At 41.9% G+C, this 17,732-nt stretch overlaps 1 protein-coding gene across 2 annotated transcripts in view; it reads left to right on the top strand.

Annotated features, from left to right (window-relative positions):
* The window catches only part of CNGA3 (cyclic nucleotide gated channel subunit alpha 3), a 39,297-nt gene extending 22,687 nt beyond the window's left edge, over window positions 1-16,610 (top strand). For both annotated transcript variants that reach the window (XM_067289703.1, XM_013954234.2), the window contains 3 exons: window positions 8,700-8,807; window positions 9,827-9,933; window positions 14,795-16,610. In XM_067289703.1, the coding sequence (XP_067145804.1) occupies window positions 8,700-8,807; window positions 9,827-9,933; window positions 14,795-16,197 (1,618 nt within the window). In that variant the 3' untranslated portion in view covers window positions 16,198-16,610. The remainder of the gene's footprint in view (window positions 1-8,699; window positions 8,808-9,826; window positions 9,934-14,794) is intronic.
* The last annotated feature ends 1,122 nt before the right edge of the window (window positions 16,611-17,732 follow it).

Genomic DNA, 17,732 nt, shown 5'->3' with positions numbered 1-17,732 from the left:
GGAGGCTTAATTCCACAGCAGTCGTAGGTATGCTTGTTATTTGTCCAGCAGCCTTGGCGCTGTGTCTATGAAGAAGACTTGAAAGGATTGAAGAAAGCTTAAAATAGCAGGCAAATGTGTACAAGGCTATAAATAGCAAGGTACATGTTGCCATGCTCTAATACGCCTGAGAACAAGCTTCAAACATCGGATGTGGTCACAAATGTGTATGCCCAGCACATGATAAAGAGAAACTGGTGCCTTAAAATATTTATGCGAAGGGGCTTATTGCAGTCAAAGCTGACCTTCCTAATCTTATCAGTACATATGTGATAGGCTAGTAAGTCAGTCTGTCATGTTGGTAAATGTGTGTATGAAATGCCAACAGTCTTTTACACTCTTTAATGTGTTTCATTTAACCTGCTGCAGTCACTGGCCCTTGGCCAGTTTTAATGTCAACTCTAGTAACAACACCAATGAAGAGTAAGCACTGATAACTTCCGAACATCTTTCTGCCAATAGCTCCTTCTCTTTTTCCCTTTTCAGCCTAGTAACATTTGTAGTATAGACTCCTGCTTATCTCTTCCTAAGCCCTTCCTAAGTATATAGTTTAATTACAGAGAAAGATCTTGTTTTGTCAGTTCTAGAAGCATCCTTCATGCTCCCCATGAACTACTTTTGTCCTAAGTTGCCCTTACCTCCCCAGGAGTGAATTTAATTAATTAAGCATTTAGTCCCTACCTCCTCCAGTTCAGCTGGCTGATTTTACTGCATTGCCAATAGATTTGTTAATGATTCAGTTTCTAAATGAGATCCATGCGTTCATCTTCTAACAATGTCTTTCCTCTGTTAACAGACCAGTCCTTTTTGCAAATCAAGTCCCTCAGAAATTTCAGGTTGTTACATGAGAAGCTGATACTGAGCAGGGTACCAAAAACACCTTTGTATGTGCAGTCTAAATGAAAACTGAGCATCCTTCTAAAATGTGTGTTTTAGTTTAGCCAGACATTCTTAGCATAGATGTAGAGAGATGACAACTAGGCAATATAATAAGGTTTGCACCACAACAGCTCTGACAGAAGCTGTCCTTTGGAATGTGTTTTATATGTTTGACAAGATATCTTACAGTATTCCTCCAAAGAGAAGTCTCTTGAAAAGGTGAAGAACTGCTGTAGTTTAAAATCACCCAACACTGATGTTTGTTGCATGTCTTAGATCACAGCTGTTTGAGGACTCACCTGTGCTCTAGCCTCCAGCAGCAGGTTTGTTCTCATACATGACAATAGTTAATTTCTTTCATTACTTTTCAGATAAAAAACAAAAGATAAAAATCACTAGGACAGTTTCCGATCATGTCAGAAATATTCAGAAAATTGTTGTTTTTTGTCCTCAAATACATCACAGGCTAGCAGCAGAGTGTACATTAAAATGACACTGCAAAACCTTCATGCGCATATCTGAACAAGAGGTCTTCCTTCTCCTGAAGCAACTTTTGATTTGGTTTCATGACTTTTACAAAACTGAAAATCATTGTGCAGAAAACAATGATAGAAATGGGCAGCATTTTATTTAGTTTGGAATTTAAAAAAAGGCACTAAAAGCCTGAAGCCTGGCCTACTAGTCATGGCCCAAAGGACCAATTAGAATGGAAATACTGCATTTTAATCTTGTTTCTGAAAGTGACTCATGTACCTTGGGCAAAACTTTCATCTAGGCAGTGTCTCATTATTCCTAAAGGAATACAACACCTTTGTGTCTACCTTCCTGACAGTCTGAAAATTATTTGATTTGCAGAGTACTTGGCAGGTGAAGAATGTAAATCTTAGACTCATTCAGAGACTACAACAGTGTTTTTATAGGCGCTGATGAAGATATGTTTTCTCAGACTGAAAATGCATGCTCCTTTTGTGTGTTGAAGACATAGAATAGATGCCACTGTAGTGCTGTCAATGAGGATAAGCACAAACAATTATTTTATTAATTACTGGATTCAAAAGCACTGATGAAGAAAAAAGTTGCAGGTCTTGTTGAAGCTTTGAGTTTTTCAGTGTGTAAAGGACCTAAATGTGCCCGTCCTTGAGGAACTGTAGGTGATGCTTTCAAGTCTTTGAGAACATTGTGAGGATTATGGCCAACCTTTTCCTTTGAGTAACTTCCATTGCCAGACTACGAGTAACTGGAGTATGATAACATTACCTCAAAAGGGAGATGAACAGAGAAAAAGGAAATGGAGGAGTCTCATATATGAAGAATACCTGTAATTGACAGATGAGTTTGAAGGAGATCTTAGGCCAGAGAAAAATAGATATCGGCATTAGATACCTGTTTCAAAACAAAATGTAGGAGAAAGTTGGAACTGTCAAAATATTCCTTCCAAAGTTCATCACCACTGAGACTTTCTGACTGATTCTTCATCTCAACTTACTTTTCCCTGCATAATGATGGTCAGGAATGTACAGTGGCAGTAACCTTTGAAAATTGTGTTTACCCATAGTTCTTCCTTTCCAGTAAGAGGCCATACATTTGAAGTATCTTTGATCTGTATGTTAATGCTTACAACAGCAACTGTGAATTAGGTTTCAGTTGTGGCCTGCCAGGGGCTTGTGTGAGAGATGTCATGGAAAGACTGCCAAGGCTTGTCCACACTTCAGACTATTACCCACTGCTGCTCTTCCATGTGGGTGCTAATGACACCAAGGGCAAACTAGAGACCATCAAGCAGGATTTCAGGGCTCTAGGGATGGTGGTCAAGGGTCTGGGAGCCCAGATCATCTTCTCCTCAATCCTGCCAATGAGGGGGATGGATGAGAGGAGGAGGAAACAGACTTTCCAAGTTATCGGCTGGCTGCGCCGCTGGTGTTGGCAACAGGGTTTTGGTTTCTACGACCATGGGACCCTGTTTGAAGATCGACAACTACTGGGGAGAGATGGGATCCACCTCATGAAGTGGGGCACGCGGATCTTTTTGCCAACAGGTTGGCCAACCTGGTAAGGAGGGCTTTAAACTAGGAAAGACGGGGGAAGGGGAGAGTTATAGTGCCAGGGTAGTTGGCAAAAGACAGCTCAAGTCGTGACACCTCCAGCAGGTGAATGCAGCCAGGGAAGTGTGCATGGGATGTGGCTATGGAGGATCCTCTTGTACCCCTCCTGGGAAACCTGCATGCTCCATCAGCTCTCTGAAATGCCTGTACACCAATGCACGCAGCATGGGGAACAAACAGGAAGAACTAGAGATCTGTGTGCGGTCGCAGGGCCATGATCTCATTGCCATTACAGAGACATGGTGGGATAGCTCGCATGACTGGAGTGCTGTCATGGATGGCTACGTGCTTTTTAGGAAAGACAGGCCAGGAAAGCGAGGTGGCGGAGTTGCTCTTTATGTGAGAGAGCAACTGGAATGTATTGAGCTGTGCCTAGGGGTGGATGAAGAGCGAGTCGAGAGCTTATGGGTAAGGATTAAAGGGCAGGCTAGCATGGGTGACACTGTTGTGGGTGTTTGCTACAGGCCACCTGATCAGGATGAGGAAGTCGATGAGGCCTTCTACAGACAGCTGGAAGTAGCCTCACGATCCCAGGCCCTGGTTCTCATGGGGGACTTCAACCACCCTGGTATCTGCTGGAAAGACAACACAGCTAGGCACAAACAGTCCTGGAGGTTCCTGCAGAGCATTGGTGACAACTTCTTGACACAGGTGGTGGAGGAGCCAACGAGGAGAGGTGTGCTGCTGGACCTTGTTTTAACAAACAAAGAAGGACTGGTGGAAGATGTGAAGGTCATGGGCAGCCTTGGCTGCAGTGACCATGAGATGGTGGAGTTCGGGATCCTGCGAGGAGGAGGCAGGGCACTAAGTAGGATCACAGCCCTGGACTTCAGGAGAGCAAACTTTGGCCTCTTCAGGGACCTACTTGGAGGAATCCCATGGGTTAGGGCCCTAGAAGGAAGGGGCGTTCAAGAGAGCTGGTTAATACTCAAACATCACTTCCTCCAGGCTCAAGAGCGGTGCATCCGTATGAGTAGGAAGTCAAGCAAAGGAGGCAGGAGACCTGCATGGATGAGCAAGGAGCTCCTGGCAAAACTCAACCAGAAGAAGGAAGTATACAGAAAGTGGAAAGGGGGACAGGCCACTTGGGAGGAATATAGGAATGTTGTCAGAGTATGCAGGGATGCGATGAGGAAAGCTAAGGCCCGTTTGGAATTAAATCTGGCGAGAGATGTCAAGGGCAACAAGAAGGGCTTCTTCAAATACATCAGTAGCAAGAGGAAGACTAGGGAAAATGTGGGCCCGCTGCTGAATGGGGTGGGTGCGCTGGTGACAAAGGATGCAGAGAAGGCAGAGTTACTGAATGCCTTCTTTGCTTCAGTCTTTACTGGTCAGGCCAGCCCTCAGGAACCCCAGACCGTGGAGGCAAGAGAGAAAGTCTGGAGAAAGGAAGACTTTCCCTTGGTCGAGGAGGATCGGGTTAGAGATCATTTAAACAAACTTGACACCCACAAATCCATGGGCCCCGATGGGATGCACCCACAAGCGCTGAGGGAGCTGGCGGACGTTATTGCTAAGCCACTCTCCATCATCTTTGAAAGGTCATGGAGAACAGCAGAGGTGCCTGAAGACTGGAAGAAAGCCAATGTCACTCCAATCTTCAAAAAGGGCAAGAAGGAGGACCCAGGGAACTACAGGCCAGTCAGCCTCACCTCCATCCCTGGAAAGGTGATGGAGCAGCTCATCCTGGAGGCCATCTCCAAGCGTGTGGAGGACAAGAAAGTTATCAGGAGTAGTCAGCATGGCTTCACCAAGGGGAAATCATGCTTAACCAATCTGATAGCCTTCTATGATGGAATTGCTGGCTGGGTAGATGAGGGGAGAGCAGTGGATGTTGTCTGTGTTGACTTCAGCAAGGCTTTTGACACTGTCTCCCATAACATCCTCATAGACAAGCTCAGGAAGTGTAAGCTAGATGAGTGGACAGTGAATTGGTGGACTGAGAACTGGCTGAATGGCAGAGCTCAGAGAGTTGTGATCAGCGGCGCAGAGTCTAGTTGGAGGCCTGTAGCTAGCGGTGTACCCCAGGGGTCAGTCCTGGGTCCAGTCTTGTTCAGCTTCTTCATCAATGACCTGGATGAAGGGACAGAGTGCACCCTCAGCAAGTTTGCTGACGATACCAAACTGGGAGGAGTGGCTGATACGCCAGAGGACTGTGCTGCCATTCAGAGAGACCTGGACAGGCTGGAGAGGTGGGCGGAGAGGAACCTCATGAAGTTCAACAAAGGCAAGTGCAGGGTCCTGCACCTAGGGAGGAATAACCCCATGCACCAGTAGAGAAGGACCTGGGAGTGCTGGTGGACACCAAGTTAACCGTGAGGCAGCAATGTGCCCTTGTGGCCAAGAAGGCCAATGGTATCCTGGGGTGCATCAGGAAGAGTGTTGCCAGCAGGTGGAGGGAGGTGATCCTCCCCCTCTCCTCAGCCCTGGTGAGGCCGCATCTGGAGTACTGTGTCCAGTTCTGGGCTCCCCAGTACAAGAGGGATGTGGCGCTACTGGAGCAAGTCCAGCGAAGGGCTACAAAGATGATTAGGGGACTGGAGCATCTCTCTTAGGAGGAAAGGCTGAGAGCCGGGCCTGTTTAGCCTGGAGAAGAGAAGGCTGAGAGGAGATCTTATCAATGTGTACAAGTATCTGAAGGGAGGGTGTCGAGAGGATGGGGCCAGACTCTTTTCAGTGGTGCCCAGCGACAGGACGCTAGGCAACGGGCACAACCTGAAACACAGACACTTCCATCTGAACATGAGGAAATACTTTTTCACTGTGAGGGTGACAGAGCACTGGAACAGGTTGCCCAGAGAGGTTGTGGATTCTCCTTCTCTGGAGATATTCAAAACCCGCCTGGACTCAATCCTGTGCAACGTGCTCTAGGTGACCCTGCTTGAGCAGGGGGGTTGGACTAGATGATCTCCAGAGGTCCCTTCCAACCTCAGCGATTCTGTGATTCTGTGATTTCATTTAATCAGTACTAAAGCTTCCAACAGACACTGTGAAGGTTCGTATATGGCAAGAATATTGATTGTTAAACCATTGCAAGACAAACTGGAACATTTAATTAAAATAAGCCTGGTACACTGATGTATGAAAAGGTCAACAAAACATGAGTGACTAATGCACAGAATCAGCCAGCTGGTTACCTGATTTAATAACGTGCTGTTGTTAGTTCTAGAGGTCTCAGCCTGTAAACCATTTACACCAGTTGGATGAATGGTTCTGCTGAGAAACCCTGTCCTACCCTGTGCAGCATCCAGGTCAATAGTTTCTTGTATCTTACCTCACCATTGATCCTCTTCCCTAACTAATAGAAAATTGGTAATGTTGCTAAGCCTTACATTATGTTGTACAGCAAAAAGGAAGAAAAGAAAGAGGTTAAAAAGGAAAAGAAGGAGGAAAAGAAGGAGGAAAAGAAAGAGGAAAAGAAAGATGATAAAAAAAAAGAAGAGTAAGTATAAAGAATGAATGTGCGCTTGTAACACACCTCCTACTCTACAGAGCATGGTATGGCATTTCACTGTAACACTGCCACTATAATTATTGTTCTGTAGGCTGCAGAATGTTATCCTGTCAAACCTTTAATACATTTTGCCCTTTGAAATGGTGCAACTGCTCAGCAAACCTGTTGCATCTTTAAGACCTGTATTAAGACCTGTCATGAACAGCTTCCCAGGTCAGTAAAAGGGAATTCAGCTACCTCTGATCACTTTGGCTGACTGTTCAAGAACATTTTTTTTTTCCTATCAGTCAGGGCATTTTAGGATAGCAGCATGCTTTGCAAATCTGCACAGGGTTTTCATGGTTCTGGTATGTTTGTAATGACTCAAAGCAGATGAACCGAAAGTCTAGTCTGGACTAAGAACAAAAATATTACATGTAGACAATTACAGATATACTAAGAAGTTTAGTTTATTGATAATTCTGACAAATATATGAGTAAGACATCTGCTTATTGTGAGTCCTTACCCTGAGTAACATATCTGATTACTTAATATGGTGTAATTCTTTACTAGTGATTAGTAAAGTTTGCTCCTGCTGATTAAGAGCTGCTGAATTTCTGTGCAAAAAATGAGATCATTTGAACACTCTTAACAGAATTGTATCATGGTCTTGTCTAGTCCCCCCCATTTGTCCTGAACGCAATTCAGTTTAGTATTACCAGTCACAAAAATATAACAGTGGCAACAGATAAAAAGAGAATGCATTTAATTGGACTTCACAGTTAAGGAGTATGTTAGATGAATATATTGCAGGTTTGTTTTTGTATATGGTTGTGTGTGCTGTGTATGCAGGGACGTTAGTTGGGAATCATTTCCAGATGGGGTCTGCTTGATCTCCAGATCTTAACTTTCTCTTTTAATCAAAGCTTTGATTTGAAAGCTTTTTCAGCTCTTTCAGCTTGAATTACTGTGTAATGAGAGCCTGAGTTTTACATTAACCTAAATCATTTAAAAACATTTCAGCAAAGAATATGAGTGTTTTAAAATGTCTAGAAGGCAGTGTAATCTATCATATGAAGACCATATTTCATGGTCACTAGATTTGAGGTGGTCACCAATTTTTTAGAAGAAATGTCTCAAAATCTATTGTGAGTGTAGCAAAGTAAATACTTCTGAGGTTAAGATTACCTTCTTTATTAACACTATCACCTGGCCTGATATTCAACTAAGAGCAGAGATAGTGCCAGCAATATACACAAATATGAAGTGTCTTATTTTTACACTTTTAAATATTTTCATTCCTGGAAATTAGGAAAAGTCACACAAATACATATCCAAGCGTTGCTCAGTCGCATATTCCACCCACTATTATACAGCTTACTGATCAGACTAACATGTTACTATTGGAATAACTTCTGTGGTTACAATCCACTAATGCATTATTTCCTCTGATTATATACAACGTGCCTAATTGCTTATCTTGTCTTGCTGTGGCAAGACACTTCTGAGTATACTATAATGTGTCCACTTAGCTGTGCTATTCTTTAAGTCTTCACTAAATTCCAGGTCTGCACATTTCTTTTAGCACCTTGTTGTTGAGAGGTGTTGGGAGCCTGGACTATGAATGTATGAAATTTGGTCTTGCATAATAATGCCTATTTTGGTTCTGGTCTCTGCACTCTGTATGTGTGTGCATGTGTGTCTGTGTGTGTGCGCGTGCACATGCACGTGTGTGTGTGCATACGTGCGCGCACAGTCTTGCTTGTGTAATCATGTGTTTGAGTATATATATTTATCTTGTTTAAATGCATGTTCATACAGTCATTTCAATAATACAAGGATTTGCCAAAAATGTCAAAATTAATCCCCAAAGGAAGACTCTTCCTCTAGCAGTGGACTATAGCCTTCTAGCTGGAATGATAGTGAGAAACGTTTAATGTTTTCCTGTTCAGTGGGGTTCATATGCAAAAATGGTGGTATTTTCAGCCAGTGTGATTTGAATATCTTTGTTTTTCTTTCCAATCTTGGTATTTTTTTCCAAAGTTGCATCAGGCAGGAATAGATTGTGTCAAATGGGATGAAACTTCAGCTGATATTTGGTATCTCGTCTGGGATGCTGGCATGGATACTCTCTCTTCTTAGGCAGTTGTGTGTTAGTCATGAGATGAGCAGCCTCCAGCAGAGGGAGATCCAGAAGGTCACTTTGTTATATTTCCAGTGTAAATCTGTATGTTTCACTTTCCAGGAAGAAAAAAGAGATCTTTGTGATAGATCCTTCAAGCAATATGTACTACCACTGGCTGACTATAATTGCAGCACCTGTGTTCTATAACTGGTGTATGCTAGTGTGCAGGTATGGATTTAAGTTAATAATAATTTTAGGTTTCAAATGTAAAGTGTCTTGTTATGTTTTCTGCATATATCATCATCTTATCTCCCTGTGGTATCTTCTGGGAGGCTCACGTAGAAGCTTTATAGTTCACATATCTTTAGGAATATACGATATACATATCAGAGGAAATAGATGGCCAATGCTTTTTTTTTTTTTTTTTTAATCTTTTTTTTGCCTGTATAAATTGATTGTAACTTGCAAAAAGCATCCCATGAGCGCTGGCAGTGGCCTTTGTATGCCACCTACTGGCTAGATGCAGAGATGCGCCTTAGCCACCATAAGCTTGGTAACCATCGTTGGAGAAATGTCTCTAACCATGCAGTAGAGAATATACGTGGCAATTCAAGGGGCAGGTCAGCAAAGAAGGCAGGGAAGAGTGGGGGCAGTGAGGGGATCATTTTACATTAATATGAGGGGTCTATAGATACCTCAAGGGCAGGACGATTTTACTGGAGTGTTTATTTTCCCTGTTGAAATGTAAAACACAGTTTGAGTCAAAATTGAAGTAATGGAGGAGTGCTGTGGAAATAGATCACTTTGTGGCAAATGGCAGGAAGAGATGGGGATGGCTTGCCACTCAGAAGCAAATATTTTATTTGGGAATTATCTTAATGGAGATGTGTATGAATTTTTATCTAGACCTATTTGCACTTGCAGATGAGAGGTTGGGAGTGCCTGGGGATATTTCCCATGAAATCTGATGCATGTTTAAATGTAGGGATATGTGCATCCCTCCATATGTGCACTTGTGCTGCATATATGTGTTTAAGTTTTGTTCCTGGCTTAAATATCTTCAAATTCTGAAAGATGCTAGTGTCTATTTAGACATAGCTCCAGTGTGCAGATGTGCAGGCGTAGAAACACACTGCATTTAGTTTGTTCAGTGCTAGTGACATGCACTAACAGGCTGTTAGTAAACGCATTCTGAGTGCTCTGCTTATACAATTGGTGTAAATTTTGTCATATCTTTGTTTCTTTAGAGCCTGCTTTGATGAGCTACAAAATGACCATATTAGGTTATGGCTGATATTGGACTATTGCTCTGATATCATCTATGTTTTTGACATGTTTGTCAGATTCAGGACAGGTGAGTCTTTTTGTGGTTTTTACATTGTTTTCAGATAACGACATGGATGTAAAAGCTGGAAAAAAGGGAATTCTCTTGTGGGGTCTGACCAGTGTAATATCCTGTCTGCAGCAGAACCTAGTAATGGAGGCTTTGGGATAATGAAGTGTGTGACCAGCTTGGTTTGTTGTGAGGCTGGACTTCCCCATATCTGCACCTCCCTCATCTCCAAACCCAGGCCTATCATTGCTAAATAGGCAGGTCAAAGACTGACTGAACAGCTTTCTCCAAAGCCACTGTAACAGGCTGTGTGGGGAAGGAAGGGTAAGGTACTTTCCATGCCATCTACCACTGTAGTGATAGGTTGCTTTTACATATTGGGAAGGGCAAAAGGTCAGCTCCACCCCACTAGTTCTTCTTTCTTAGCCAGATGATGCAGCAATGTGCTCAGGAGTGATTTTGGAGTCGGCCATGTGTGAGACCTGGCACTTGTCTCTGCCTCCCACTTGCAGTCCTCTGCCTGGAGCAGGTAGTGCTGCCCCTTTGCCACCAGCTGTATTTCTTGCAGGCTCTGTGAGCTCCTGACTGTGTCTCCCGCTACGCTACATGACGATAGTGTAAGAGTAACCCAGGAGCGTGGTGGTGTAGGATTAACCAGGCACTTCCACTCTGGTCCTGCCTTCCTGAAGGAAGCTTGAGCCAAAAGGATCCATGATGACAGTGCCATCCCATGAATGAAGTGTTTGTCTTCATCTTCCTCTTTCAGTTTCTGTAGTCCAGACAGGCTGAGAGGACTTCATACTTGAGTAGGCCCAACTGATACTGATTCTAGCCTTAAAGGCAACATCTGTTTTAAACTAAACAAGGTCGTAGTATAGGCCTAAACAATGACGCACAATGATCCATACTGTTAAACTGCTAGAATCATTCTTGTCATGATTTGGTCTATGCAGCTAGCACTCTCACAAACAGTGTTTGGGCACAGATGGGGGGATGATAACAGAGCATGGGACTTGTTCCTAGGAGGCAGTTTGGACATGGCTACTCTTTTGGGGGTCTGGGAGAGTTTACGTGTATGAATACAAGCTGTTTTGGTAGCTGGTCTCAGGGCAAGAAAACATTTCCTGTCTGTTCTATTTATTGGCACAGATACAGCCAGAAATGTTGCTTGAAAGGGTCCAGAACTGCACTGATCATTATAAAAATGAAAGTTCTCTTAAATCTTTGATTTTTACATTTTCTTTTTTTAATCATCCTGACAGTTTGACATTAATGATGGCTTATGACAAGTTGTAACCGTAAATGCTGTCAGTTTGGGAAACACACAACTCATAGCAGCAAGCTGGATTTTTAAAATTAGCAAGTCCTTGTTCAACAAAGAAGTATCTCTCAGATAGCAGCCTGAATCTCAAGACTGCCCTTTTCTTGGCTTCACCTTTTTCCTATAGTAAAAAAGCTAGCTGTGACCACTAAATTCTTCTTCTGCAGTTAAATCCGTTTCTGCAATGGGAATGAAAAGAGACAACTGAGCAGAAATTGAGCATGTACAGGCAATACAAGTGCAATTATAAAATTTCCACGGGCTATCTTGGTAATGGCTGCCAAAGCGTAGTTAAAAGACTGGCTTTGCAGGCTTGGATTGGAACTGCAGAATTGCCATAGGCTTTCCCGAATGCTTCAGTGCAGGTCTGTGCTGCAGTCTTAGGCACTCACCGGAGTGAGTGGTTCTTTTAGGTGCTGAAATCTTTGACAACTCGGCATAACAACCCCTCATGGTCCCTGGCTGTGTCAGCTGCCTTCTTGGATAAGTCTGCAAGATGCAGCTGCCCTCGGGACAAAGGTTCTGGGAGCCTTTGGGGAAGAAAATGACTCCCTGGCTGTCCAGCAGTAGGGACTGGCTTGGAAATGGGATCTAGGAAGCCCCACAACTATCATGATCCATGGCAGATTCTCTGTGGTGCACCTCTGACTAGCAGCAGGGCCAGTTTCACCGTATTTCAGCTATTTGATGACTGTATGCTGTGAAACAGAAATGATTCACGTCTTTCAGCAGCTGATTTTATCTGGCATACCCCATGTTTTGATGTTTTCAACAGGTTTTACTGTAGTACTCTAGTTCTGTGAGGAGACAAAAAGACCTGAGGGCTTTTTATCTCCCTTCAGTATAAAGGTGTTTCCAAAGTTGTTCTTAATATTTGTGAGTCAGATATTCAGTTGTCTGGCCAACTTTTCTGTTCAAGTGCATAGGACTGTTCATAACAGCATATTTGACCAGATCTTCCATAATTTTCGGATGGTAGCACATCTGTGGCACATGACTTTTTCTGTTTGTAGTCAGCATCAGCTTACAGATATCTGAAGATAGATACACACATATACATGAGACAGATGTACAGATATATAACAGAAACTATAAGAGAGTCCAGAAATACAGCAGTACAAGGCAGAGGGAAATGCAGCTCAGTCCTCATCAGCAATTGCTTGTATTCTGAAAAAGTAGCTGCTTGTAGATTGCTAAGGTAGTAGCAAAATCTGATAATTCCTGATATACAAGGAATGTTTTGCTTTTTTCTAAGGTGGACTTCTCCTCCTGACTGGTCTAGTGGGCAAACACTTGGACATGTCTCCACTTGCAACTGCAGCAAATATTTCATAGTGCATAGGCTGTTCCCTGCAGAACATTTTTTACTTGAGCTTTCGGAGGTAACAAATAGCACTGCAGCTGTACTGCTCAGGCAGCCTTTCTATGAGAATTCTTACCTATACACAGCTGCAGTTTGTTTTAAGGTCTCTTACTGCTGCTTATGCCTTCTCATAATTCTTAAAATCTAATACTTTCTGAATACTTTTGAATAAAGACATATCAGTGTACAAAAATGATTGCAAAATTGTCCTGATCAAGAAGTGACACAGGAATGAAAAGCAGAAATAGGATACACGGATGAATTATACAGATGAGTTTTGTCAGATGTTTCTCAGTATAAAAATATAAAATACTGTTTTTGCATCAAGTAATTAGCAAAATTGTTCTTAAGGCAGCTGACTTTGAGGACAGGATTTATGAAAACAATGCCTCTTTACCGGCTACAAGGATATAAGACTATGGGGTGGTATAATTAATAGCTGTGTTTAAATATGAAGGCATTTACAAAATCACTGTTCATCCTGTTATCAGGTTGATTCATTTGAGGCCCAGTCCAAAGGGTGTGAAAAACAACCAGAATCTTTCTATTGATGGATATTGTGTTCACTTGTATTCCAATTAGGCCCTGACACAAATGACTACATCTGTACTGTATGCACTTTTTACATAAATGCATTATGTGGGAAGGGAACCCAACAAAAATTGAAAGGCAATGATTTATAGGGAACTTTGAAGCTATTAAAAAAATAAATAAAGAAAGACAATATCTCATGGAAGCAAAGTATTACTGGTAATTTTAAAGACTACTACAAGGATTTTTTTTTTTTCTGAATAGAGAAATGTAGATGGAAAATCTACGTTGAACACTAGTTCTTTTTAGAATCAGGAATCTGAACTAACCTTTCTAATTTCACATCTGGCTCAGGATCATCCAGGTTTTTATTTTTTGAAAGAAAATGCTAGTGTCAAATAACTTACCTAGCATTTTTTGTGTGTGGATTTTAACTGCTAAGCACCGTAGGTTGGCATTCTTTTTTCTGTTTTACAGATGATATGCCAGTATGCAGAGACATACCATCAGCTACATGTGGTCCTTTGGGGAGACAATGGCAGAATCAGAAACAGAACTGCTGTATTGGATTTGGTGCTCTTTTGAGTCTCCAGAACATAAATAATCTTTCTGCCATGACTAAATATGACTATATATTAATTAAATACATGCAGATTTAACTTGCAAACAAATCTAAAGCCATTCTTAAGTGATGATACTCAGATTATCGTTTCTAAAATCATTTCACATAATCTGGAGTAGACCTGTGTCAACTAAGTAGTTTCTATTATTAATTTGTCTATTTAGGTTTCTTTCTGGTGAAAAAAAGGAACTGCATATATATATATATAGCCAACATTTCTAATGCTTGATTTTGTTCCACTGAGCACCCTTCAATATAATTTTAATAATATTATAACTTTTAAAATAATAAGACTGTGGCAAATCACCAGCAATCTCAGGAGTTCCATGTGTTTGGTGCTAATCACTTTATGCTTTCCTTCTGCTCAAGGTGGTGAGCACTAGGACAGCTACTGAGACAATGTATATTAAGTAGAAAGATTTCTGCTTAGTAGCTGTCTCATTAGAAACCACCAAAGAATACAAAGCATTTTCTGCACATGAAAATCCTGTCAGCTGTAGCACTGGTTACAAGAGAAAAAGCATGAATTAGGGGGAAAATGCTGTATTTTGTTATCTCAAGGTTATCTATTTTGCTTTGAAAACATTTCTGACATTCCATTATACTTAGTCTTGGAATTTATTTAAAAATATTCCACTCTGATTTTATATACAATCAAAACATGCTTAACTTTAGTTATGAGTCATGCCAATGGTTTATGAGAAATGAGACATACGAATCTCCACTTTCTATTTGCAAAGATGCCTGAAAGACATGGACACAGTTGTCCCAAAATAGAGTGGAAAAGTGCAGGAGGCACCATGTAATAATACAAGTCATTTCTCTACATCACTATTTACTAGCTTTGAAACTTGAGATATTTAAATTTACAAAGAAATATTTTTCATTAAATGAACTCCTAGTACATCATTTTCTGTATGCGTAACAGTTCCAGTTTTAATGCTCTCGGGTATCTGAAGTGTAAAAGTCACTCAGTGCTGTTGACTGTAATTCTGAACTGCACTTTTATTCTAACTAGTAAAGTATGTGCTTTTATTTTTTAAAGGCTTCCTCGAGCAAGGCTTGCTAGTTCAGGATGAAAAGAAATTACGAGACCATTACACAAAAACTATGCAGTTCAAACTGGATGTGCTCTCTCTTCTGCCAACGGACCTGGCATATCTGAAGCTGGGTTTGAACTACCCTGAACTGCGGTTTAACCGCTTACTGAGGATTTCTCGGCTGTTTGAGTTTTTTGACCGTACAGAAACCAGGACAAATTATCCAAACATGTTTCGCATTGGAAATCTTGTCTTATACATTCTTATCATCATCCACTGGAATGCATGTATATATTTTGCAATTTCAAAGGTCATTGGATTTGGAACCGACTCTTGGGTCTATCCCAATGTGTCCATTCCAGAGTACGGGCGCCTGTCTAGAAAGTACATTTACAGTCTGTACTGGTCAACGCTCACGCTGACGACCATTGGAGAAACCCCACCTCCGGTGAAAGATGAAGAGTATCTCTTTGTGGTCATCGACTTCCTGGTGGGTGTGCTCATCTTTGCTACCATTGTTGGTAACGTGGGCTCCATGATTTCCAACATGAATGCCTCCAGGGCAGAGTTCCAGGCCAAAATTGATTCTATTAAACAGTACATGCATTTCCGAAAAGTGAGTAAGGATTTGGAAGCCAGGGTTATTAAATGGTTTGATTACCTGTGGACTAACAAGAAAACAGTGGATGAGAAGGAAGTTCTTAAAAACCTGCCTGACAAGTTGAAGGCTGAAATTGCCATCAATGTCCATTTAGACACACTGAAGAAAGTGTGTATATTCCAGGACTGTGAAGCTGGACTTCTCATTGAACTGGTGCTGAAACTGAAACCTACTGTCTTCAGTCCTGGAGACTATATTTGCAAAAAGGGAGATATTGGGAGAGAAATGTACATTATCAAAGAGGGAAAACTGGCTGTGGTGGCAGATGATGGCATAACACAATTTGTTGTCCTAAGTGATGGCAGCTACTTTGGTGAAATCAGCATCCTAAACATCAAAGGTAGCAAATCTGGCAATAGGAGGACAGCCAACATAAGGAGTATTGGCTATTCTGATTTGTTCTGCTTGTCTAAAGATGATTTAATGGAAGCCCTCACTGAATACCCAGATGCCAAAAAGGCTCTGGAAGAGAAAGGGCGACAAATTCTGATGAAAGACAATTTAATAGATGAGGAAGCAGCAAAAGCAGGAGCTGACCCAAAAGATTTGGAAGAAAAAGTTGAAAGACTTGAAACAGCTCTGGATACACTACAGACTAGGTTTGCTAGGCTCTTTGCAGAATACACCTCATCTCAACAAAAAGTGAAGCAGAGACTTGCCAAAGTAGAAAACAGAGTGAAAAAATACGGTAGTGGCACCATATCAGAGGCAGAGGCTGCAAAACCTGAGGAGGAGAAAAAGAACTAAATGAGCATTTATATTTTCTCATTTATTAGAGAAGGTTGAAGCATGTAAAAGCCATAAATATGTATAAATATATGTGTGCATACATACATGATTATTTTTATATGGCCTCCAAGAAATGATTTTTAGCATTTTTAACTAAAGCAGTAATTTCTTGTAAATAGATTGTTGTTACCTTCTTAGGGGGAGATCTTGGTCTGTCATTTGGGTGCTTTTTTTTGTACTGGGAGTGGGTTTCTTACAAGTGATGCTCAGAACATGTGTCGTGATGATATGTGTAAGTCTCAATACACTGTCTCTTCCCGTGTTAAGAAGGCATTGTATTTAAAGTAGAAGGGATTGGTTTTGGATAAGGACTTTTAAAATATTTATAGGGTACATGCTCTACCTTGCTACCTTATTAGCCTATTAAATACATGGACTTACAGCCAAGCTTCTCAAAATCTTTATTCTTTCACAATGAAGCAGTCTGCACAAATGGTAGGACTGCAGATAAGAAATACGTACCTGACCTGTACAGCATAGCCCTGCATGCGTATGAAATAGCCATGTATCCAGATGCTTTAGTCTGATTCCTTTCTCCTGAGCTGGGCTGTGCACAAAAGACCATGCTGACAGCACAGCAGCAGTCGGTCACGTCCTTTCCGTCATGGTCTGTGGCAGCCTTTGCTGCTTTGCTCTGCTTTGCTTGGGGAGGGAGTGGGGGAATCTCCTGTCATAGCATTTTCCCCAGCACCAGCCATGCAGCCATACAGTCCCAGTAGCAACGCTGGTGGAAGACATCTGTGGTAACATGGCTTCACTCAACGTAGGAAGAGAAAAGAGGGGCCTGGAGCCTGCTGCTCCTACGTGTAGGGTCTTTATGGGCAGTTCCCAGAGCGATGCTACCAAGAAATTGCCAGGGCTGGCAGGACAGACAGCCCCGGTCTGCCACCCAGCATTCCCTCCTATCAGGATTTCTGCAGGGCAGAGAGAACCAGTCCTCTGTTGCAAAGTCTCTCCTGCTACTAGACCTACATTTTCTTCCTCTTTATTTCATTTAATGATGCCTACTTCCCCTCCCTCCCAATTTTGTGCCTGCTTCTCTCCTAAGTAGTTGTCACACTTCCATGTTTTCACTGGTTAAGAAAAACAGGGGCCAGATTTACTCTGAAGTTTTACTTGAGTTCATCTGATAGCTTAACTGTGCTGGTTGCTTTTCTGCTGGCTATAGGGTAGGTCTCTATATTGATGGTCCAGCTCTGAGGTGATTGCACTGGCCTGATCCACTCAGCCTGCTGTCATGTTCAGAGCAGAATGGTACCGAGCTTTCGTCCCTTCCAAGGGGGCATTCTCCCATCCAGAAGATACTAGCTTTCATTTTTTTCCTGTACAATTTTCTTCAGTTGTTTTTTTTTAGTGTCCCTCACATCTCTAGCTTTCTTTTAATATCTCTCTGTACTGGTATTAGCACCTTTAGCCTGAGAGTGAAATCCTAGCCCTATTGAAATGGCTGGTAAATTGCTTCAGAGGTGGTTAGGATTTAAGCAGCAGTATTT

Source organism: Apteryx mantelli, chromosome 1 (assembly GCF_036417845.1).
Source record: "Apteryx mantelli isolate bAptMan1 chromosome 1, bAptMan1.hap1, whole genome shotgun sequence".
Taxonomy (NCBI): Eukaryota; Metazoa; Chordata; class Aves; order Apterygiformes; family Apterygidae; genus Apteryx; species Apteryx mantelli.
This window is presented reverse-complemented; position numbering and strand designations above follow the sequence as displayed.